The sequence below is a fragment of the Solea solea genome, chromosome 10, assembly GCF_958295425.1.
Source record: "Solea solea chromosome 10, fSolSol10.1, whole genome shotgun sequence".
NCBI lineage: Eukaryota > Metazoa > Chordata > Actinopteri > Pleuronectiformes > Soleidae > Solea > Solea solea.
In genome coordinates this window covers 10,637,822-10,664,051 of record NC_081143.1, presented here as the reverse complement: position 1 = coordinate 10,664,051, position 26,230 = coordinate 10,637,822, and the positions used below count along the sequence as shown (strand labels likewise).

The following is a 26,230-nucleotide window of genomic DNA, read 5'->3' as shown; positions in this document are numbered from 1 at the left end:
TGGCGCTCTCTAGTGGTGACCGACTCTGTTATTTATTATTATTATTATTATTATTATTATTATTATTAATAATAATAATAATAATAATAATAATAATAATAATAATAATAATAATTGATTTAAAACTGGGGCCACAGTGCAGCTGCCAATAGCTGTAGAGGAAGAATTTGGAATTGCGTTTATAACACACAATGCTAAAATGTGTGTTTGTACTTCAACAGGATTCCATTTAGCATTTAAAGTGAACCAGAGTGCTGCAAAAATGATGAGGAAACAATAACACTTTAATGATGATACTGAGATAATAGACCTTCATTTACTGTTTAATGTTAATATAATAATACTGCCTTTACATGGTGGCAAAGATTGAACTGAACCTTATAATAACAATAATAATTTAACTTATTTCTGTAGCATATTTCATGAATAAAGTAACACATTGTTTTAAGCCGGGTTTTTTTTGTAGAGATGTGGATATAAAAACATGTGATTGTTTTTTTATATATATATCATTATAAACCCTCTCAAGTAAATACAGCCACGGTGATGTTGGCAAGATACTTTATTTGAAAACAAAACTGAATTATAAATGTAAAAACATACCACGTAAAATACAAAGTAAATACAATATACCATAACTAATTACATAAATATATAGTAAATTCTACTACAAACATAAAGCCTATACATTATTGTTTGAACTACTGTAGAGTGTGAAATGAAATTGTGACTTTCGACCCATTTATTTAAATATCTACTTCCTCCTCTCTGCAACCCATCTGATGTTTTCTGTCTTGTAAAAGTCAGACTTTTGAACCTCCCTCCAGGTAATCTCCACGACCAAGCCCTGTGTCTTGTACAGGGAAAACACATTTGCAGGGCACTAGATATACGGTGCCCTCTAAAAGTATTGGAACAGTGAGGCCAATTCTTTTATTTTTGCCATAGATTGAAGTTTTTCAATCTATAATCAATCTAAACCCATAGATTGGGTTTAACATCAAAAGATGAATATGAGACAAAAGATGAACATTTCATGAAGTCTCACTTGTTGTGCTGAGGCTTCAGAATGTGTGTCATAGACTAAGAATAGGTGCGTGGTTTAAGGAAGTGCACCATTCAAAATTAATATATGGGACAGTGGAACACAACGCTGAATTTTTTTTATTTCTGAACAAAAATTAGCAAACATGTTTCCCCAAGTTAACACAAGCACTGTCCTCACCCCCTATTTTATTATTTCCACATTAACATGTGACCATTGTCATTTCAAAAGGTTAAGGTTTAAATCTCACAAAAATACACACTATTAATATAGGTGCATCATATATTTACTGTCATCATTGAAAATAGATTAATTCAGTTTAGTTTGAAAAGTATACACAAACCACTAATGTCATAAAAATGTAATAACTCGACCTCTCAATTGTTTTTGTCCAGTAGATGGTTTAATGGAGCAAATTAAGCCTCAAGAAGCTTTCCCTTTGTGTGAACCAATTTGATGAAAAGCTTTCAATGCTTCATTAAGCTTCACCTCTCCATCATTACAACTAAGATTCATACATGTTTTGACGTATGAAAACAAGGCTTTGTTGTCTTTCATTTACTGCTCGGGCTCATTCCGTATGCTAGCAGTGTTTTGTTGATAGAAATTACAGACTGGAGCTTTAAAGATGACCCGTTAAATTGTCATAAGCATGCATTACAATGTGTGTGTGGGGGGGGGGGATTACACTTTAATATTTAAATGAATAATACAGTATCTGCATTTTGTATCAAATTCACCAATACTCAGATTGGGTTTATTTCCATTTGTCATGTTGGGCCATGTGTTAAACTCTGCCGCCGCCATTTTGAATAGTGGCCTGGCTTCCGCCCCCACGTGAGGAGGAAGTGAGTGCAGAGAGAAAACAGAGCAATCGAGCGGAGCGACAGAAACAAGCGAGCCGGGCCAGGGCCATCATTCACTCAGCTCTACTCATCTGGACTACCCGGGCTAACTTTAGCTACATGTGCTGAGGTCGAGGGGGGAAACTGATCTCTAACGCAACAATGCCGACAGTTACTCTTCCGCCGAAAGAGAACGCTCTCTTCAAGAGGATCCTGGTGAGTGTGTCGGTGAAGAGCCGCGGCTTTCAGCGGCAAATGACGGGCTGAAAGCTCTGGCGGAGAGTCGGTGTAGCTCTCCGGTGTTAGCATTAGCCTCAGCCTGGCTAGCAAAATGGCATCATTGAATGAGTTAGCTAGCCTGCCCCGGCCCTAATGTGCGCTGTCACTGAAACGCGATGCTCGTGATTTTAAGGTTATTTTTGTTTTATTTAGCGCGTCGCTACAGTTAACGACACATGTGCTTGTTGTGATAATGGAGCTGACTGTGGTAGTTATTGAACACAGGCCTCGTCACTTGTCAAACACAACTTAGCGCCGTCGTTAGGTCCCACGATGGCTAACTCGTTAGCCGGTGCAACATTCGTGTGTTGTTTAGTTCGCGTCCCACGCTGCTTTTATTTGTGTTGTGGACTGTGTTTGGCGATTGGCTGCATAAACATCCCGTACGCTGATATGTAGAGGTGCACATTTGACATGTGCAGGCTTGGTCACGCTAACTTGGCACCTGATTTGACGTTTGAAGTGGCTAACGCTAGCTAACCAGATAGTTTAGTGTTAGCCGACATGGGTGTTATGGTCAGTGCTAATCTGTGTGTGGGGGGGCTAGAGAGGGAGCGGGGGACCTCAGCCAACAGCCACATTACTAACGCCAGTCTGGGTTAGTTCAGACCAAAGGGATTGTACACCAGAGGAATATGTAGAAGGACCGGTGTGACTGTGTCAGCAAGTTTGTGTCTGTTTCAGGCCTGCTTTGGTATGGCAGCTAGTAACCCACCCATCGTCCACCCAACCATCCACCTTTTTTCACGTTTAAGCCTTTCCATCATGTGTTACATTGAAAACTGAAGGGTTATATAAGACATATAATAAACCATACGATGCAGTGTTCACTCACTAGTTTGTGCTCTTAAGAAACTATTAAATAGGGGTGGGGCAAAATATCGGTTTGGTGATGTATCGTTGTCCTTCCTTGTGCCATGCGATAATCATATGCCAGGGCAAAATCAATATTTTAATGACCAAATTAATGCGCTCTATAACATACAGTCCCTGCCAGTTTCATTCACTGAGCGTCACTACTGCATGTCTCCTTCATAGTTTACGCTAGAAAATATTTTTGACGGTCAATGTTGCAGTTAATATTTCAAAATTCAGGCTACATGTATTAAGTGCCGGACATACAGCATTCCTAAACAGACACACGTAACAAGAAAAATCTAAGATTTAACAAGTTTTCATTGAATTCTGAAAAAAAAAACATTCCACAAAATGTAAACTGAGCAGGCAAAAATCTAATAATTATACACTAAATGAGAAATAAACAATGGATACCCTGCTGAGTTAACCATAAATACAATACATTTTGCAGGGTCGGATGCCTTTTAAATTAAGACTGCATTGCACATTTATCTTTTGCATTAACTTCGAAATAAATAAGTGTGACAAGAAAATGTACAGCTTGGTCCAAATGTCACTATTCTCCATTTGTCAGTTTGTGTCTGTGTTTTATTTAAGTGAAGTGTTCAGCTGCTTTTGTGAATCAAAATTGTCCAAGTGTTTGTGACAACTTGTGATCCTCATCCACCTTGTCCCTTTTTCCTTGGTGAGACGGGCTGTTTTGTTTCGGAGCGAGAATTCGCTTTCGGCAGGCGCGCCATACACAGGAATTATGGTGGCGATCTTCCCCAGCTTCGCCCCAGTCAGGGTAGATTTCCCCAAAAGTCATTATGACTGTTTCACAAGCAGTTTGGAAATTCCATACCCATACAGAGCTGTCATCAGTGGCGCTGCAAACCCTGGTCTCCTAATGAGGGAAATTTGGGCGTAAGTTACCCTGGCCCAGGAAGAGGGAATTTACAGCGGGACAGTGGTGGAGAAAGCTACGCTAAGAGAAGCCCCATCCACGTTCAATACATAGACTTTATGCACTTTGTTCTCCATGTTGTGAATAAATAGAGAAATCCTGCACATTTAACTTTTCACAAAAGTTTTGTTTTCCTATGTATTGATTATCACAGAACCATTGTATTGTGCCATTACTGGTATTGTGGACCAGTAATGGCACACTATGTTTTGCGTATAGTATCGGGAGGTACCCTGTGATTTCCATCCCTACTATTAAGTGGCAATAGAGTTACTAGGAGAATCACATTTGTGAACTACATATATTTCTAACCTTTTGCAATTGGCTGTATTTTGGCTGCACATTATCAGGAAAACTTGTTTTTATAATGTGAAATATTGTGATGACAATGTGACTTGTGTGATATATTGACACTGATCCGCTGCCGCCGTTTTGCAAGCATTACAGACCACAAATCGTAAATCATATGTAAAAAATGGACATGGATCTTCAGGTGCCTCCTGAAGCTAAATAGGAAGTGAAAATATTGAGTAGAAATAAGGGGATGACTGCTTGTTCTAAAATGATACTGGGGGCATCGTCGCATGCAGCAACAAACATGTCATAAAGCCTTGTCTAACTTTAATAAACACAGACCTACTGCATACCCACAGAAAGGTCAGAAACTCTAAAATATCATAAAAAACATTCTTATGTGAATGTCGCGGAGAGTTCATAATCTGAGTTTCGCTTTTGCGCATAATAGGTGCTGTTCCATTGTGTACTCGCATCTTATTGGAACCATTTTTATTGGTGTTCCAAACTGATCCTGGCCAGAAATGTTTGGCGGCCGAATTTTCAGTGCATCTCTACTTTGAAGCATCAAGATTTGCAACTTAGAGGGTGCAAATTTGATGTGGAATTGGAGGACAAGAGGCTTCACTTGCGACCAAACTCCTATTGGACAATACCAGCTTTCGGTCACACTAGTGTCCACTCAAAAAATGACATGCCCAATCTAAATGGAGTATATCTCTGCAATTACAAGCTCTATGTGAATTAATTTGGTATCAAAATAAAGATAACACTTGTGAGATTCCAAAAGTGTTAGTTTCACTGTAGATGCCACTGTATCAAGAGTAAATGCAGATGGAACCCAGTGTAAATTAAGGATTTTTTCCCTCGCCTAAAAACAACTTTGCATTTCAAAGGAGCTTAAAAACTCAAGGAAGTCATGTAACAACATGTGGACATGAGCTGTGCAAAGTCTGATGCTGCTGAAGTGAAGCAGAGTAAAATTAGAGGTTTTAGTAAAGCAATGCTTAGGGGTTCTCTAGTTTGGCACCATCTGTGCCATTTCTTAGGTACCAAATTATTAATATTATTTACATGTCACTATTGATCTGTTTTGAATTACAAAAAATGACTTGCATATCAATATATTACCCTCAATAAAATAAAACCATACAAAATGATTCTATTTGTCTCTAACATGAATAGATTTACTGAAAATATAATAAAACTAACAATAATAATAGCAAGAATAACAACAATAACAGGGATAAAAACCAAAAAAACAAATCTACAATCAACTATTTATAATAATTACAATTTTCACTTCACACAATATTTACATCTATTTTTAGCTATTGTTGAGTCCAAGTCTATCACATTCAGTGGATTAATCAATTACTAAATTAACTGCAAACTATTTGACTGTCACGTAATCCATTTTAGTTAATTGTTTTTCATAAAATGAAAAAAGTGGTGTCTTTATTCATATATGACATTAAGTTGAATATCTTTGGTTCCTGAACAAAATGATAAACAAGTTGCCACTAATTGACATTGGTGACAACTCATTTATTAATCGTGAATATAATCAACATATTGTAAAAATAATAAAAATTGGATATATAGATTTAGATTTCCAGTTTAATAATCGTTAAATTACCCGTGAAACGCCAAATTATGGAGAAACTTCCTGCACGACATTGTGTACAATGTGTACCTAAGTCACTGTTGCATTATAATTTGGTGAATAAAAGACATTTTGCATCACACGCCAGTGCAGGCAGATACATATTAGAGTGTAATGACTAAACACTTTTCTAATACTAGAAAAGTCTACTAGAAGTCTGCAATAGTTTGATGTGGTTTGTGAATGAGGAACCAATAAATAAAATCTTTAATAATTCTGTAGTCGGAATGTGATGCAAGGCGGTTTTCTCTCTGGCTGTAGTTGGAAGCCGACCACACCCCTCTTTATTTTTGTTTTCCCTGACTGTGCCCAAATGCATTATTAGAAGTTGGCAACTACCCAGCTTCTCCATGGAAGTGCAGTTTGATCAGATTCAGTTGTGTTCTTGCAGGGACAGGGGATACTTGTTTCCTTTTAGTCTTGTCTTACACTGGATTTGGACTTTGCACCACTAATACCATTAAAACGGCAAGTGTTTCTTCTTGTTGCATGTAAACTCCCCTGGGCATTTTTAGGGCAATCCATTGCACACAACCAAGTTCTCCATATCTGCACCAACACCAGACGAAACCTGTAACTGGTGTATCGATACAACACAACCCCAATATGCACTTTGCACCATGTTAATACAAGACACAAAAAATATTGCTGCTGGGATAACTTTTCAGAGTCATGAAACCTGAAACCAAAGTAGTATAAACTAGTGGGTTTTGTTGTGAAATGTGATAACTGTATGTTTATAATTATTAAAAGTGGACCTCTAAGAATATCACGTGATTTTACTGATTCCTGTAGTAACATGCCTGTTCAACGAGGAGTCTCTAATGTTTTCTGGCTCGTGATAAATGGAGTGAAACTGAGTCCAAGTGGTTTGTCCAGGGTTATCTGAATGTATAGGATAGGGCTGGAAATAGCTTAAATATTTCCGACTAGGAACAAATATTTGGAACACTTCTATACTTTCAATGTAATGGGACCCAGGGAGATTCAGTGATTACTAATCAATTTAGTCATTTTTAACAAAGTGCAGCGTTTAACTTGTTTGTATGGCTATGACAACTTTCAACTTTAATATTTGCAAAATAAAATATGCAAACATAGAACATTATACAGTACGAGGTAAATGGCACCAAAATAAATACATTCAAATAAAATAAATCATAAAAATAGCAATTAAATGCTTTGAGGGTCACACAGAGTAGAACATTATAACTGAAATGGCACAAAAATGATTGATAGAACTTTGATAGAACTTTGACTATTTTGCCCTTTGTCAGACCATGTTATAGGTAAATTGTGTTGCAATGCTAAAGCTCACTGTTTGACCACTGCTTAATTAGGGCATTTTCAGCATCAAGGAATGTTTCAAATCAGTTGATAATGATGAAATTTTAGATATTTAAAGATTGAGTGTTGCTCCTGAGTGATTGTTGAAGAGACATGTTAATTGTGGTTTTAAAATTGATATGTTGTTTATCACAGATGGGGCTGCCACGATTATTATTATTAAATTATTCTTCAACTATTTTTCAACAGTTAAAACCAGCTTTCTTATTTTTTTTTTACCTTCTTAAAAGTGAATTCTTTCTGGTTTCTTTGCTCCATATAACAAAGAAATCATTAAAACTAAATCGTTTTGGTTTGTTGACGAAACAACATTTAAGATCATTTCTCGGTTTGGTAAACACTGATCAACATTTTCTGACATTTTATGGATATGGATTCTGGGTAACGGCCGGAAATTGGAGCGGGAGATAAGGCCTTTAAAAAAAAATCCCGCTCCTCGCACAACACAAAATCCTTCCGCTCCCCACTCCGCTCACATTCTCTGGTGTGGAGTTTCACTGTGTGGAGTTTTTTGTGAAGTAATTTAAATACTCGATAATATCAATATCCATATCTTTTAAAACAACAATCACAATATATCTTGCCCTCTTTTTCAAGGTGATTGTACACTTAAGTGCCAGTGTAGTTATTTTATCTTCACTTTCTGCAGAATAAAAATTATTTCACCTAGACTTTACACACTGAACCCTTAAGTCGGTGCATTTGCCTTCAGCCAGTCAGCAGGGTTTATGTCCAGAGGGGTTTTTGCATGATTTGTCGTGCTGTAATCTGGCAAAGGTGCAGCCAGTTTGTTTTCATGCTCTTTGACTTCTTCTCTCGCTAATAAATTATGTTTGTGTTATGATGTGCACCCCCGTCGTTAAAAGTTGTAACTACACAGCAGTCATACACAGGGGAAACGAAACGGATGTTGTCACTAACTATAAATTCTCAGTCCGTTAAATTCCTAATGATAACTAATCAGTAGTTAGTCATTAACATCCCTAGTACTTATTGTATGTTGCTTGTCCATTACTTCACTGAGCAGACAGTCTTCAACACACATCACCACCAGCATACACACTTTTGTTGCATAGTGTCCTTCATGTGTACAGTTAACCTAGAGTGATGTATGACAGTGAAACAACTGGCAGGAGAAAGGACGTGTTTCCTCTGTCCTTTAGCCCCATGTCGCAGAGAATGGTGTAATTCTTCACTTAGCTCAACAGTGAATTACTTATAATTTCCTAACCGACCTTGGCCCCCGTATGTTGATTTCACATTATGTTTTTTCACCATTAGTCAAGTAGGTGGTGAGACGATGAAAGGCCATCTGTCGGCTTAACACCCTCTCATTTCTCTCTCATACACACATTAACTCTCTGCCCTGACAGTAGGTCACTAGCTTTAAAAGTGGTGGTTTACTGGTTGTGCACCTTTATATCTAAATATAACTTGATGATAAAATGCTCGTCATGTTATTAATGCAGTTTAATGTTGGAAAATATTTCAACATTATGTGCAAAAGTCTATAAATGTTTATATGGATAGTTAGACCCTTCGTAGGAGTGTGTTTATTGTATTTGAGGTGTCTCACTTAGTTTTAATCCAATTTGGATTAAAATTGGCAAATTGATTTGGGGTGGGGTCAAGGCTTGTGCTTTTAATTCTTTTATTTTTATTTTTTAAAGGTTGTGGTCACAACATGACTTCAATAGACTGTACTGTGGCATTATCTGTGTATTTTGCAAGCATGTACCACTTAGTCTTTGACTCATCACCCTCTTTCTCTTGGCCTAATGTGATTTTTCCTTCTCTCTTTTTTCACAGCGATGTTACGAACACAAACAATACAGAAACGGCCTCAAGTTCTGCAAACAAATCCTGTCCAACCCCAAGTTTGCAGAGCATGGAGGTGAGTAGCAGAAGAGTAGATGAAAAATGTATCCTCCTCAGTCAGTGTATGCCTCACAATGTCCTGTACTCTAACTGTCCTGTGCTTGTCTTCCTTTCAGAGACCCTGGCGATGAAGGGCTTGACCCTGAACTGTCTGGGGAAAAAGGAGGAGGCCTACGACCTGGTGAGACGAGGCCTGCGCAATGACCTCAGGAGCCACGTCTGTATCCTTACATGGCAGTTTTTCCTGATGACTACTCTACTGTTGTTTTACAGCGTATCATATCTGCTCAAGATATGCTCGTCATCCACCTGTTGTTTTAGAGCCACAAAAACTGAGAGGTTTGAAAACATTGCTGACATTGCAAATTCTAGGGCTGTTTTAGGCCTCATCAGTAACACTGTTTTTTTGTAGATAAAAGACGATATAATGCAAAAGGTTTGTGGTTTCTCCTAAAGTCTTTCTTGTGTGAAAACAGAGACCTGTGCAAACTATTTAATTTACTTTCAGTTTAAGTCACTTCCACACTAGTTCTTATTGGCTATGACTTGACCATCAGCTGTGAACAAAAACCTCTGTCAACACTTCTCCTCGTAGTTACTTTTCACCATTGTCTTGTTTGTTGTACTTTGAGAAAGTACAACAAATATTGACACATGCATGCCCAGTCTAACTGAATGGTCCCATGGTGTATTTTAGGTGTGTTACTGTGGACACAGATTATACTTGTACTATACGGTGCTAAACCACTATTTTTGTGTCTACAAATGCTGTTTTCAAAAGAAAACATAGTGATATGGAGGTAGCTGAAAGCAGCTGAATGTGTGTGTTGGATGCCCTGTGGTGCCTCAGATTGTTCAGGAGTTCTTGTCTCCGTAGAGGCACAGTCAACTCATCTTCCCTCTGTTCTTTCTTGTCTCAGTCAGGCTAGAGAGAAATCTGCACGTCCGCAGCCAATAAGTGCTTTCTCAGACTAAGTGTACTGTCTACTCAACAAATCTCTGAGCAGACTCTGCTGTCTTTGTATTCTTTTATATAGTCATTGTGCCTTTGGGGGAAAAGGGTGACAGACATGCACCCTGATTTCTTACGATTAATTCCTCTCCTACTATGATTTAGCACAGTTGCAACATCTGGATTGATCGGTTACACTCAATCACACTGTTGGGTTGTTCAGCAGCTGCATATGCAGTTCATTATGTTCAGTGTAGTGCTGGGTTGTAGTTGCAGATTTGTGGTGTTTAACTTACGGCTGAGTTTATGTCGTTCTCTTTTACATTTGTGTTTGGCTTTTCCCAGTGAGAGTAGTCATTGATGCTAAACTAACAGGTAGACTCGGATAATATGTGAATATATGTGTGTAACACAGTAAGTTAGCGAGAGTGTCGCCAATAGACGGCGAGAAACAAGACGGGTTGATGGTCACAGTGTTAAAAGAATAGCAAATTGAGTCGTTGTAGAGGATAGTACTAGACGCAGCACAACACCAGTGAAAGAGGAAGGGGCACAACACGTTGTCACACATCAGCTCTTATCTGCTGCTTTTAAAGGGACACCGCACCCGTTTAACTGCTGGTCTAGTGGCCACTCTTTGTCTGAACCTGTCTGAATAGGAGTTGACATCATGTGTGTTTGTGGCGGTGGCTTGTTGCCCGCTCATGCCAACAACCCTAGTTGAACGCCTACATGTTCTCTTCACAACTAACCCTGGACATAACATTTGATTGTTTGTGCCACCTATGAGTGTGTGTGTGTGTTTTCCTTAACCTGTGCGTCCTAGGCTGGCACGTCTACGGCCTACTGCAGCGCTCGGATAAGAAGTATGATGAGGCCATCAAGTGTTACCGCAACGCTCTCAAGTGGGACAAGGACAACCTGCAAATCCTGCGAGACCTGTCACTTCTTCAGATCCAGATGCGAGACCTGGAGGGCTACAGGGTGAGGACTGTGAGGGTTTCGGGGTGGATGTTTTACCTGATTGGACAATAATTCTGTGGTGTATATTTTAGATTTCGAAATGACAAAGCAAAGTCTTGGTACTGAATCTCAAAACCCTGCTGTGAAACGTTTCTTACTAATACTGGAACAAAACAGATTTTATTCATTTGTGGTGAACGAACTTTCCTGAACACACTCACTCCCATCTGTCGCAGTGCCTGGTCCAGGGCTCAGTATGGCACTGATCTGGAAAAGCTGCTGTGTATCAGGAGGCAGAGATCAGGTTACAGTCAACCGTCACTATGTAGAACAGCTCTCATGGAACAGGGCCTGGGATTTAGATGCTTATTTAGTGTGAGGTGCAAAATGACAAGATAAAAGTCTGTTTGAAAGCATTACATATGGATGGGAGTGGCCTAGGCCAGGGCGTATTAGACCACCAATGTCTTTTTTTGTAAATACTATGAATCAGCAAAATTGCTAAATCTCCTTGTGCTGCCAACTGACACCGCAGTTGTTTTACTCTTTATCTCCCCACTGCACAAAACATTACACAACAGTACTTAATGTGATTTTCTTTTAATAATGATGCTAAAATTATTATGCTTTATTACCGTTCTTGAACCAGTACTTGAACAGCTGCAGTGTGTAACGTTTGGCCATGTTTGTGTTTTTATGTTTTTATTCTGCCTCTTTTTGACTTTCATGAACAAAAATGAGGTAACATTTTATTTGTATGCAGTGTCCTTTATCTGCTCTTCTGTTTGTCTTGACTGTAAAGAAAGAATGTCGTGTTGGTGACACGTAATCTAAAAACCACAATACCAAAGCCCCTTTTCCAGCTGGTCCCAGGTTGACTCAACACAGCACGGTTAAGGTTGTGTTTTCATCAGAGGCGGACAGAGTACACAGCTTCATTACTTGAGTAAAAGTACAGATACCCCTTGCTAAATTTTAAAAAGTACAAGTAAAAGTACTACAGTCAGATGTCTACTTAAGTAAAAGTACTGAAGTACTTGTTTTTAAAGTACCAAGAGTACAAGAGTACATTTTCTAAATATTGCATTACTACTGCCACAGTGCTTACATTTATGTACAGAAATGTCCTACATGGAGTTATGAAAAATGTTAATGGTAATATTATCTGACCATGGAGTTTACTTTGACGGAAAGCTAAAGGTGATTGCTGATAGGCTGTCCAAATCAGTGGCGCCTGCACAATCCAATCATGTTTGAGAGGGAAACAAAAAATTGAGGGTTTCCGAGATTTATTTTTTATTTTTATTTATTTATTTTTTATTTTAGAAGTAACGGGTACTCACGGTTATGGATAGAAATGTAGCCGAGTAAAGGGTACAATATTTGCCTCAAATGTACTTTAGTAAAGTCATGAGTACTCCCCAAAAAAGATACTCGAGTAAAGTACAGATCCCTCATAATTGTACTTAAGTACTGTACTCAAGTAAATGTACTCCGTTACTGTCCGGCTCTGGTTTTCATTACAATATAGTACTACCTCAACGTGGGCGGAGTCATCACTGCACAGCTGCATGGAACCGCCGTGACTTCGCTTTATACGCCACACTGTAAAGCAGTTGTTTTCAGTGTAACTGAATCAGAATCAGTTAATTAAAAAGATTTGTTCAGTACTTCCATGATCGGAGCACAGACCCACAGACGCACTGTCGCTGCACTGAAATACAGTGGCAGGGTTTGTGATGCCAATTGCGATCGGCAGTGCTGTCGCTAAATACACCAGACTCCTCTGTTAAATATTTCCCTGGTAATAGTTGGAAATAAACCCATGTTTGTAGGATTGTTAAGTCTCTTTAACTGATCTTAAGATTGGCACTGTTCAGCTTGATTCTTGCTCATGCCTCTTCCTGTGACAGCACTCTAGGAACCTCACCGGTACTAAAAAAAGTACCAGGTACTATCACTAATAGAAGTGCAAAATAACCGTGTCGAGTTGGGCTTGTTATTATTTCAGAAGGCATTTAGCAATTGTTAGAATTGATTGGCCATTTATTGGTATTTAAAAACTTTGCACCACAGCCTTGCAAATGTCAATGCTATTCAAGCATAAAAATGAGCAGCACATAAAATAAAGCTAATCAAATTACAATAAATGTATAACCTGAAATATACACAGTGCTAGGGAAGAAACTGCAGCTTGTGGAAACCAAAATTTGCATTGTGATTCAGTCGGGTAGATGCCATTGGAGTTGTGGCACAGGAGAGGATGTTGATTCTTGGCACATTAATGTGTTCTGGATATAGGGAGGGGTTGACAGAGGGGAGGTTTGTTTCCATTGGCATAGTTGGCCCTCCACTGTTTACCAGTCATCTCCACAATTGTAGATATTATTTCATGAGCTTGACTTGATTCAGTGTTAACTTTTAAAGTTGTGTCATGTGGTTGGAAAATATCCCAAACCAACCATGAAATATGAAACTATCAAAAATGTTAATAGTTTCATATTTCATGGTTGGTTTGGGATATTTTCACTATTTCTTTAAACTTTTATTTTACTGAGTTACTAAGTGAATAAATAATAATTTAATACCAATTTCAACATCACCTACAATGAAGTTGGATCAGTTGATTCTGCTGTTCAGTGTGAGCAAAAAAAACCTGAATTGTTTTGTTTTTCCTTGTATAGGAGACACGGTACCAGCTGTTACAGCTGCGTCCAGCCCAGCGAGCTTCCTGGATCGGCTATGCCATCGCCTATCACCTCCTGGAAGACTACGAGATGGCTGCAAAAATTATTGAGGAGTTCAGGAAAACACAACAGGTGAGACACAGCCGGTACTGAGCACTCTACAAAGTTAGTTGTACCTGTAGATAGATTTGTTTTGCAGTGTCAAGACTGCAGTGTCATTTGACAAACATTGTATAGACAAAAAATGCTCAGTATTTTGTAGAGACTGTCACACAGCAGTGAAAGATGATGTATTGTGGCCACTCACTTTTACCCATGGGTCTTTAATACTGTATGTGTGTGCATGGGTTTAAACCACATTGGCCTTGTGGTTTGCTTTCTTTCTCTGGTTTGACCCTGATAATACTAGTTTGCTTCCTGCCTTTGTACGATGTACTGTATGTTATTCAACAAACTGCAGCAACAAAGCAAATGCACGTATACTTGAAAGAAGGATGGAGAGTTTCCTAAACTGTACAAACATAGAAATTCACTCAGTAGCTCCAGTTATTTCTCACTGGTCAGAAATGGTGAGTGTTGCTATGTTATATCTTGCGGTACTGTTATCTTCAACTTCCAGACGCACTCCCTTTAATGTAAAGACAGTTAAACAGTTCTTTGGTCTGCACTAAAGGGTTCACCGATGTGGGGTTTTATATGGCCAAATCAAAAATTTTTAGTCGCTTTTCTTTTTATCCATATAATACAATAATACTGTTAAATGATGAATAATGCAAACAAACTAACTTTAGTAACCAGTTATTAAATATCTTCAATGTACATTTTATTACTCTGCACTACAGTTATTGTATAGACTAAATATTAAACACACAAATATCACTTATTTTCTACCTATATTATTATATTAATCCAGTATTTGGCCAATTAATAAATCATCAGCCAATTCAGATGATTTCATTAAAAAGAGGCAAATATCTGCTTGATTATTAACTGATTAATCGGTCTACCTCTCGTCACCACCACATACAAGTAGGCCAAAAGTTATACAAGAGTCTCGCCCTTTATTTTAAATGTTTATTCTTTTCACATATGGGTAAATAATTGAATATGCATAAAAACATTAAATGGCCTGCAACCTAGTAGGAATAATTTTTCGTGCCTCGATGGCTAAAATCAATACCACCTTACATTTGAAGTATACTGTTATCCTCCCTTCTCATTTTCTCCCTCTGCCATCTGTTTGTGATGAATAAGGCCAACAACTCCTCATAATCCACGTCTGAAGAAGACTTAATAATGTGTTCTCCTTGGTGTTTGTCCAGACGTCTCCAGATAAAGTAGACTATGAGTACAGCGAACTGCTGCTCTACCAGAACCAGGTGCTGAGGGAAGCTGGCCTGTACAAGGAGGCTCTGGAGCATCTGTCAAACTACGAGAAGCAGATCTGTGACAAACTGGCAGTGGAGGAGACACGAGGTGAGCCGCTGCTTCACATGGACACTCGCACTGCCACACTTCAGACGACCAAACCCTGTTAAAATGTGATGGATCGATGCAAAACACAAACAAGAAGGCTTTAGGTCTCAACGTTCCTCTACCTTGCAGATTCAAATTCTGCTTATTCATACGTAGAATCTGTTTAATAGCGATAAACAAATGTACCATGACATGAGAAAATCCCGTTTTCTGCTCTTGTAGGAGAGGTGCTGTTAAAGTTGGAGCGTCTGGAAGAAGCAACATTAGTTTACCGTCGACTGCAGGAGAGGAATCCAGAGAACTGGTCCTATTACCATGGCCTGGAAAATGCCCTAAAACCAGGTATGGCACATTTGTTACTTCAGTCATCTTTTTATTATTACTGACCACTAAAACATTCTGTCATTTATTTCATCTTTAATCTTATTCATTCTTTGTGTTTTTTCAGGCAGTGTAGAGGATAGACACAAGATCTATGAGGAAGCCTGGGTGCAGTTTCCTAAAGGACTGGTTCCTCGCCGGCTGCCCCTCAGTTTTCTCACTGGTGTGGCTAATAATAACTTTTAATTAAAATTTCTGTCTCTGTGGTGAAAATGGAATCTCAGGTTACCATTTGAACCCTCACTGTTACTTCATATTATATTCTAACAGTGCTTGAAGTCATTGGACTTCACAGAGTTTACGATCCTCTGTCTGTCTACAGGTGAGAAGTTCAGAGAGTGTCTGGACCGGTATCTCAGGATGAACTTTAGTAAAGGCTGTCCGCCTGTCTTCACCACACTCAAATCACTGTACAACGACAAAGAAAAGGTGACGGCTGCTGCTGCAGATGTTTGAACAATCTAAATCACAAGATATTCAGAAATATTCCTTCACAACAGTGCAATTGTTTTACTGCGGGTGAAGTAACCCACTCTGTCCTCTCTTCTCACAGGTGTCAATAATAGAGGAGCTTGTGGTCAGCTATGAAACGTCATTAAAAAGCTGTAGAATGTTCAGCCAGAATGGTGAGGAGAAAAGTTCAGACTGATCACTGACAAATATTATCATATTTTAGATTACCTTCTGCAGTCTTTTAGTTTGAAAGGCCTAATCTTACAGAATCGGCTTGCTCTCTTGCAGATGATGGAAAGGAGGAGCCACCGACCACATTGTTGTGGGTACAGTATTTCCTGGCGCAGCACTACGACATGATTGATCAGCAGACACTGGCTTTAGAATACATCAACGCGGCCATCGAGAGCACGCCTACACTTATCGAACTCTTCCTTGTCAAAGCCAAGATTTACAAGGTAACGCGCCCTGCACCTGTGCGTTTGCTGCCGAGTGTGTAACTGACAAATGTTCTCTCGTGTTGCCGTCTTCAGTCATAACTGTTGAATTGACCCTTTCCCTCCCGCAGCATGCTGGGAACATCAAAGAAGCCGCTCAGTGGATGGACGAGGCCCAGGCTCTGGACACTGCTGACAGATTCATCAACTCCAAGTGTGCCAAGTACATGCTGAAGGCTGGCATGATCAAAGAGGCTGAGGAAATGTGCTCCAAGTTCACACGGGTGAGGAAAACTGTCTGTGTGCTCTAAAGTACACACATACAGCTGATGAGCTGAGAAAGACTGGTGAAAACTAAAGTCAGGGATGGATTTTCAATTTTGATTTCTTTGATATCTTGTAGCTCTCTTCTGCAACCATAGATGAAACAGAGTGAGGGCTTTTAATTCGCAATCTTGTTAACACAATATACTGCTACCTTTTTAGATTTACTAATGAGCCTCAGTGTTCAGATATGTGCAGTGTGTGGTATTTGTTTTACTGTGTGGGTGTTTGTTTAAAAGCAGAAGTGATTAAATTAGAAAGCATAGCAAAGTGAATAATCATAAAATACAGTTTAAGATTCACAAATTAGATTAGACTTTATTGAATTGCACTTGTTGCAGTAGCAGAAGGGTCAGAGACAAGTTTCAAATTCATGGTAAATATAAATGTTTGTTTACACCTCCGTGTTGGCAGGAAAAGCTTCTGACATGCTTCTAAAAGCATGTCATATAAACACTATAATAAGTGTTGGATGCTGTACATGATATGATGTGATCACTACACTAGAAGAATCTATTGACTGTGGGTTCTCATAGCTCAATCGTCTGTGCTCACTTTGAGCATGTTTTATGGCAGTGATACACATTTACTATCTAGTAAAATGCGCCCCCCTTTTCGTCCTTGATGCAGCGATCCCCTTTCTTCGCTTTTATGACAGTTGCATAACATTGCGTTACCAGAGCTCTATAAGCAATAAAATAACATAAAAACAGCAAAAGTAAGAATATTTAGTATATTAAATATTAAGTGGCTATATAGATATAGGTTTATAAATAGATGGGTACATGCCATGATGATACAAAATAGTAATAGAATAACCAATATAAGTACAACATTCATAATGAGACTCCCTCTTCTCAATTCCCAATAAACCACCAGCAACAAGTCAAACAAACCATTTTACAGGTTTATTAAAATCAAGCACAACACGTCTACTGGCAGTCTGGCTGTGAGTGGTTTGAGGAAAGTCTCCTGCAGCTGGGATGTTCAGGCCTCTTAATCAGATTCCTTCCGGGCAGGACCAATCAGCTCCCAGGCTCCACCTAGACTCACTCACACAGGTCAATCACTCAAAACATGCACACCTGCAACCCATCTCACACTCACATGCAGACACATACACAGGGAAAAAGCAGTCACGACCCTGGGGTCGTAACACCTCCCCCCTTAAAAGAGAACATTTCTCCCCTAAAGAAATGTTTGATACAACTAAAATGCTTAAGTTGCATATTTTTTGATGTTGTACCTCCAAACAAACTACAGAATATCTTAAGATCCGAACTACATTTAGCAGAATCCACACCATTAGCTACATGAGTGGGTGCCACTCCCACAAGGTAACAAAATGGCTACCACCATGAGGTAAAAACATCACAAGACAAATTAAATTTTGTGCTTTTCCACAATAGTAACAAGTGTCCCACACAAAGTGGAGTGAAACAGCCACAAAGCAAATGGGTCAAACCAAAGTTGCTGCCACAGCAACACACAAAACCCAACAAAAGTGAACTGCCACTACCACAGCACAAAATGGACACTGGTCCTTGACCAAAGTTACTGAAATGAATCAAACGGACTGAACTGGAAAGTGAACTCCACCACATGAAGATCCACTGATCTGTAGAGAGACATCATCCCACTCAAAAATCCCAATTGCACACAATAAATACAACAGTAACACACAAGTGACCAACACACAAAGTGGACTGCATCAACCATAACAAAAAATGGTCACTGTAGTCAACCACTGACCACACACTAATGTTGCCAACCTACACCTAAGCTGCAACCGAAAAGTGACCCAACGAACATGGAGCGCAGTTACCACAAAACAAAGGTCACAAACCACAAGTTACTGTAAACAAAGTATTTATTGTGACTTAATAAGTGTTGTGAATTATATTTGTAAAGTGCAAAAACTGAGGAAAAAGTAAAGAGACACCCAACCTATCAGGATGAAGCTAAACCTAGCTAGTCTTCAATGGCTTGCCGAGCTCGAGGCGACTTTAAACGCTGAACTCAGTGCATCACTGAAGACCAGGCGTAGTCAACAGCAACACTCTGAAGCGTGCCCCCACTCAGGATTACCACCAAAAATAAGAAAGGCAAAATAACAAAGTGGCAAGGTTGTGACACCTGCCCGGCGGCTAACTAGGGTGCTCAAAATAAAACACTATCACAGTCAAATAAAAAGACACTAACCACACACTACACTAAATTCACCTCATGGTTGTTCAAATCTGGACCAACTCCACTCAACCTATCCAGGTGTCTTATCCCGGACGAGCCCCCAATTGTTACGACCAGGCCTAGGGGAAAACCTGATCACAACATTCATAATGAGACTCCCTCTTCTCAATTCCCAATAAACCACCAGCAACAAGTCAAACAAACCATTTTACAGGTTTATTAAAATCAAGCACAACACGTCTACTGGCAGTCTGGCTGTGAGTGGTTTGAGGAAAGTCTCCTGCAGCTGGGATGTTCAGGCCTCTTAATCAGATTCCTTCCGGGCAGGACCAATCAGCTCCCAGGCTCCACCTAGACTCACTCACACAGGTCAATCACTCAAAACATGCACACCTGCAACCCATCTCACACTCACATGCAGACACATACACAGGGAAAAAGCAGTCACGACCCTGGGGTCGTAACAAAAACAATATAAAAATGTAAGAAAATATTTAAATGATCAACATGTCCACTAAACACAATCTGCTGTATTGAACAATAAACCTTTTATTTGTCCTTTCCTCCTAAAATCTTCACTAACTGTCCCCACAAATGTGTGTTTTTTAAATAAAGTCTGAAACTAAGTTCATACACTGAGGTAATCTATGTCTAGTGAAGCATGTCAAATAATTTTACCCTTGAATTATTATGATAAATTGGCTTGATTTTTCATTTCATTGACTTTGCTCATTGCTGTGTGTGTTTTACTCTGTTTCCAGGAGGGGGCGTCAGCTGTGGAGAATCTGAATGAGATGCAGTGTATGTGGTTCCAGACAGAATGTGCACTTGCCTACAAGGGTATGAACAAGTTTGGAGATGCTCTCAAGAAGTGTCATGAGATAGAGAGGGTGAGTCCATCGTATCAGTTATTACACTTGGAATTAGCCTTTAATCATGCACGTTTATACCTCCATAAAGTATTTGATGTTTATCTTTCCTGCATCATCTTTCACCAGCATTTTGTGGAGATCACAGATGACCAGTTTGATTTCCACACTTACTGCATGAGAAAGATGACACTTCGCTCCTACGTGGACTTACTGAAATTGGAGGATGTGCTCAGGATGCATCCCTTCTACTACAAGGCAGCCGCCACTGCCATCCAGATCTACCTGAGCCTCCACGACAATCCTCTCACTGACGACAGCAAGGAGCTGCAGGCCGACACTGGTGAGACGAGAGCGAGTTTGGAGGGTTTAAAATTGCATAAAGCCCAGTTACCACTAAATGGTACAGCAGACTACCAAAGTAACCACCCCAGTCTCTTCCTGTGACGGCACTCTGGCCAGTCAGTGGCCGGCAGTCTGACCAATCATTGCATAGTACCTACTCAGCACGCTTTTGGAACCTCGCCTGAGCAGATACTAAAAATAGTACCTGGTACCAGGTACTATGCTAGTGGAAACGCTACTTAAACCGTGGCGTGGCGTGGTGAGGTGAGGCGAGTAGAGCCGGTGGAAATACGCCATTAGTGGCTGAAGTGATGGGTCTAATTCAGGGTCTACATCCCTGAGAGAGAGGCTGCATTGAAAGGAAGCCAATTCTCTAATAAGCTGTGTCTCAATTTAAGGTCTGCAGCCTTCGCCAGGTGCAGCTAATGTGATACATGGAGGTTGCCGCCTCCTGCTGCAGTCGGCATTGTTAAAAGCGGCTGTATAGCCTGTGGAGTCTACGAAAATTTAGGTCACCAGCTGTTTCTGCCTTCACCTTAATCACGAAGCGCCACTTCCAGTGTTTAATGAATTTTGGGAATTCACCTGTTGGCACTCTTGAGCCTAGTTGGCATCAACGTTTATTAAGATAAATTGTGAACCAGAGACAAATATTTTAAAAGTAGATTGTGGCAGTGAACATCAACAAAATGTCTGAAGAACATCCTTTTTTAGATTGCAGGTTTCAACATAATTTAATTTATGTTTTGAATGATGTCTCTACTTATCTGTACTGCAGCTATGTTGCTACCTGACAGTAGTACGGATAATAGATAAGCCAGTTTACTGACAGAGCAATCCTCTTTAGACCAAATTGTCTCAGTAGACTGCACAGACCTCTAGTTGCATCAATATAAGACCCCCAGCTTTGTTAGTCCGTTTCTTCTGAAGACAGTGACCACTGGATTTGGCTCTTTATTTGCATCAGTGCTGCTAAAGTGTCTGATTGGGTTCAGAGTTTTATTGGCCTTCTGCTGGACTTACAAAATGAGGCATTGAAAAGGTTGGTTGGTCATTAACACTGTTCATCAACCTTCATGTCTCCAGCAAACCTTTCAGACAAAGAGCTAAAGAAGTTGAGGAACAAGCAGCGAAGAGCCCAGAAGAAGGCCCAGCTGGAAGAGGAGAAGAAGAACGCTGAGAAGGAGAAGCAGCTAAAGAACCAGAAGAAGAAGAAGGAGGATGATGACGAGGAGATCGGGGGCCCCAAAGAGGAGCTTGTTCCTGACAAACTGGTCAAGGTTAGAGTCAGAAAGCTTAAGACCACACATTCCATCTCATGGTCATGCTGAAAGTGTTGGTATTTAACTTCCTTTCCCTGTGACTGTTAACAGGTAGAAAATCCACTGGAAGAAGCCGTCAAGTTCCTGATGCCTCTCAAACACCTGGTCAAAGACAAAATTGACACACACTTAATGGCCTTTGAGATCTACTTCAGGAAAGGTTTGTATGCACGCACTCATTTAAATGTTACTTCACTGACTGTTGATTTCAACGTGTTGCTCATGATCTCATGTCCTCCATCAGAAAAATACCTGTTGATGCTCCAGTCTGTGAAGAGAGCGGTGGCCATAGACCGAGACCATCCATGGCTACATCAGTGTCTAGTCCGCTTCTTTAAAGGAGGTGAGATGGCAGTTTGATCTTTGACACCACCAAGTCTCAGCTGCTCAATGTTGTCAATCTGCTCATGTGTTGATTTTTCTTTTTACTTCTTTTTCTTACTGGTTGCCTTCCACCTCCCTTTTTTTTTTATTTTTTTTATATAAAATCATCTTTGTTTTCTTCATCACCTCACCACTGTTTCCATCCTCTCTTCGGTCTAGTCTCTGAGAGCAAGGAGCTGCCAGAGACAGTCAGGACGGTGCTGAAGCAGGAGATCACTCGGCTGTTTGGAGACAGCAATGCTAAGAGCTTCAACCAGGCCTACCTCACCAAGCACTCCAACTCCATACCACACCGACTGGCAGGTAAAGGCTCATACACACAAACGCACAAGAAATATCAGCATTTTTCAATAGTAAACTGAAATGGCTTTAAATGTGTGTGTGTGTGGGGGGGGGTGTATTCCACTGTTAAATCTTTCAGAAATGTAGTGAGACCTTTTGTATCTAATATTTCTATCTAACAGAAACTGTAAGGTCTGACCATAGTTGATGGTAATTAACATGTTCAAGCTGACGTCCCTAGTTTTTAACAGAAACATTGCTGTTTACGTGGTGTGCTGACCTTTTATTGTTAACACAAATGGTAATCAGAACAACAAATGGAATAAAATAAATTAAAAAAACACTTTCCTCTCTCTACAGCTGCGAAGATGATGGTGTATCTGGACCTGGCGACAGAGATGAAGGCAGCTGAATTGGCCACTGCACTCGATGAATCACTTATCAACAGAACCGTACAGGTGCATTTTCATGGAAATATCACTGCATTACAGTATTATTATGCTTGGGTTGAGCTGGGAAAAGAGATTTCCCCTCCATTTCCTGTCCACGGTGTAACATTTGGAGGAGCTTACTGACGGGAATTTAACATATTACATGAAAGTAGATTTGTATAAGTCTTTCATCAATTGAAAATTAAAATAGTATTCATAGCGTTAGAAGTAATCCAGTTTCATTTTGAGCCGTCGTGTTTCTACAGCAGCCCAAACAGACTTCAGATACATAAACCAGCAAGAGCACTCTTACATTTCTCATGTTACATTTAAATTGTGTGTGATATCAGTTGGTAGATTCTTACCAAACCTTTATGGGAACATACTTGGTTCATCACCTATCATCACAAAAACATACAGATTGATTTGTCAAAAACTCTAGACAGTAAGTTGCTAATAGGACAAATAAACCCACACTGAAGTAAACAATGAAGAAAGAGGAAACGGCAGAGAGTTGGGAAAGAGTTATCATCATCAGGGCTACCAGAGTTCACTGACATGACATTCAGAAAGAGAAGAAGCAGCATAGGGCTGTGAATGTCCCTCTATAATTCCTTCAAATTCCATTCCTTATTATTTTTAATATTGAATTTATTTTTATTTATTTTTTATATAGTTTTAACTTAGTATATGGTTGTTAAACGTTCTGTCCACTGGGCCATGTATGGGACACTGGCGGCCTGCAACAGCATTAATATAATTAGCCGCGTTGTCCTTGGTGATGGAAAGCACTGACACATGTTATACTCTCCCGAGTTTGTTGCTGATGCATCTGGCAACATTTTCAGCCCTTTGGCTCACCTGAGCTTCGGTCGTTTTGAGAATTATATCTATGTCTATGAAATGTGTGGTGACTGTCACATATGCCTCTGTGGCTACTCGCTGATGGCCATGCGGCTAAGAGCAGTTTACCTTGGCTCTTTGAAACCGGACCCCTGCAAGATGTTCATCGGTCTCATGTCTTTGCAAATGATGCGTACCAGTTTGTCCGTAAAAGCATTCTGACGGGCAGCTGTAAACCCCTGGCCGGTTTGCCAGGGGACAGTGTTGACAGGTGTCCCCTAATGTTGCTCGTTGTTGAGTGATATTTAATTTCGACGTTGCATATTATGCAGATTACGATATCTTTATGTGTAATTTTTCAGTCTGTTGATGGAAAACCAAAAACTTTCCACACAAGGCTTTTTAGATGGTCAGGAGTGGTGATCTCTGTGGGTGATTTTCTGACTGAACGTGAGATAAACAACCAATAAACTAAAATAAATTTGGAGAATTTCCTGACATTAGCTGCCAAGATCGATATGTTCTGCGACCAAGAAACGGTCTGAGACTCGCTACAATTGTTCAAATGGTATTAATGTAATAAATATTTCTTTTCTTTTTTTTCTCTCTCATCTCTTCAGATCTGCACTGAGGTGCTGGACTGTCTTCGGAGCGCGACCCTCGGAGACTGTAAAGAGCGCATGGAGGCGTACCGCGCTGAATGTCACAAGCTTTACCCATATACATTAGCTTTCATGCCCCCTGGATACGAGGAGAACACCAAGCTAGCCAATGGAGACGTTTCCACGGAAACCGAGGAGCTAGCCAATGAGATGTGAGCGCAACAGAACAACAGCGGTTGAGCAAAGGAATTGGGCGGAGCACGTAGCCTTGCGGTACACCTGGCAGCCATTTTGTAGAGCCAAACATTGGAAGCGAAAAAATGGGTGTTTCGTTCTTTGGCTCATCTTAATTGGATCTGACCTGGCTTGGCTTGGCTTGGCTCTCTCCCACATGGTGGAAAATCAGGACTGTGTGTGTGTTGAGGGCATGTGTGTGTGTTGTGTGTGTGCGTGTGTGCGCATGTCTGCGGTTGTGTAAATTTGTGGGAGAAGTGTGTTGCGGGAGGGGGGAGATAACAGAACTGCCATTTTACTTTTTTTAAATTACCATGCTACGTATGAAAATATACAATAGTTAATGGCAAACTGTTGGAAAATAAAACTGTGACATGGACTGTCTGTTTCCTCAGATGATCGATCACAGTGACGGCAAAATACTTGAGTTTGACTCGGTGCTGCTGTGACCTGTCACAGAACCGTGTTCCCCTAATTTTAATGAGAAAAGCTAATTTAATTGAAAGTAGGACAACTGTCACTGAGGGACGAAGGACTGAGCCGAGTGGACGCGATGATCCCTGACACGTGTGTAGGGAGCTGAACTGACAGACGGAGAGAGTTACAGAGGACCTGAAGTAAACACAGAGGACGTCCAGTGACCACAGGTGTTTCTGTACATGCTGTAATGCTCCAGTAAACGCTGATCGTCATGAGACACTACTGTGGAGTGTGTGTGATGGAGGGCGGTCACAGCGCAGAGGAAGAGACCTCGCACAAACAGTTATTCTGCTCAGACTGTGCTTCCCTCACTGTTCCTGGTTCACCATGGATGATGATGTAACCCTCTGTTTATTATGGAGCAACTTGTAGCACAAAATAAAAACTGTAAAGGTTGTGTGTGAAGCTCCAATTTCAAATACACTGCTACCGTTTAACCTTTGTATGTAGTTCTGAGAGGGTTGTATAGATCTAAGCAATATCATAGACCCGACACCTTCGTGTTATTAATGGATCACCGGAGCTTGTTTACTGCTCGAGTCCTGGCAGTCACTTGAGTTGCTGCTGTCACCACTAAAAATGGTTTTTAACTGCATGAACACAGACAATGACAGTCCGAGTGGAAATAAGACTCCAGTGTATCTTTACTTCAGATGGCTCTTCTCTCATCACTCACGTCTCCTGTAAAGGTCAAGGTTCAGCTGTTAAAGCCTGCCGCCCGACAGTGACGGAAACATCTGGAAATTTCATTTGACTTCTGTTCTCCCCTTTCCCCCTCAAACAATCTATTTTCTTCTCCTTTTTTTCCTCTAATTTGGGATCTAATGTGAAAGAGGAATTCTGAGATGGCGATGTATGATATCTCTGGAATTTTGTATTAAAACCAAACAAAAGAAATAGTCGACTTGTTTGCATCTGTGTACGTGTAACCACTGTCTGCCTCACTGAGCTGCAGGAATGATCCCCAACTTTAAGGCTCTATGCTCGTCTCATAGCTGGTCCTTTAAATGTAGCCAGGATACAACATGTAACATACATTAAGTGCATTCATTTAAGGGTTTTGTATTAAGGCAAAGACGGAGCTTGAGGTAAGCTGATTTTTAAGTTGTTTTTTTTATATAAAATAAAACTTGGATAACTACTGTAATTAAAGATGTGCAAATGATTTTGAGAACTTTTTTTCTCCTCCCCTTTGAAGTTATGTACAACATGGGATGCTGATAAGTCTGGGGGTCACATTTAACAACCGCTCGATTGTGTCCAGAGTTGGCTCAAAACATTCAAACATGTTTGACTACATGCGACTGAAGTCGGGTCTGTTACCCTCACACACTGCCATTCTGTGCCAACTAGCTATGCTGACTGGAGAAGACTGCCCAACTGAATCATGGGTAAATCAAGCAAAAAATCCCCAGCT

The 26,230-nt window shown here is 40.1% G+C and overlaps 1 protein-coding gene across 1 annotated transcript; it reads left to right on the top strand.

Moving 5' to 3' along the window:
* The first annotated feature begins 1,917 nt into the window (after positions 1-1,917).
* Positions 1,918-24,814, top strand: naa15b (N-alpha-acetyltransferase 15, NatA auxiliary subunit b). The gene is made up of 20 exons (XM_058640709.1): positions 1,918-2,106; positions 9,090-9,174; positions 9,275-9,379; positions 10,937-11,094; positions 13,758-13,892; positions 15,083-15,236; positions 15,459-15,578; positions 15,685-15,780; positions 15,940-16,046; positions 16,171-16,243; positions 16,359-16,528; positions 16,639-16,791; positions 19,783-19,911; positions 20,020-20,233; positions 21,322-21,515; positions 21,609-21,717; positions 21,802-21,900; positions 22,101-22,244; positions 22,584-22,681; positions 24,118-24,814. Exons 1-20 carry the CDS (start codon positions 2,053-2,055, stop codon positions 24,313-24,315), a joined length of 2,595 nt encoding a protein of 864 aa, XP_058496692.1. The 5' UTR covers positions 1,918-2,052; the 3' UTR covers positions 24,316-24,814.
* Positions 24,815-26,230: the final 1,416 nt, after the last annotated feature.

Excerpts from the sequence above, each read along its gene's own strand:
- naa15b (XM_058640709.1), top strand. The coding sequence starts at position 2,053 with ATGCCGACAGTTACTCTTCCGCCGAAAGAGAACGCTCTCTTCAAGAGG. Across the intron at positions 19,912-20,019 it reads AGTGTCATGAGATAGAGAGG|CATTTTGTGGAGATCACAGA; the intron begins GTGAGTCCATCG and ends ATCTTTCACCAG. Across the intron at positions 21,901-22,100 it reads AGTCCGCTTCTTTAAAGGAG|TCTCTGAGAGCAAGGAGCTG; the intron begins GTGAGATGGCAG and ends TCTTCGGTCTAG.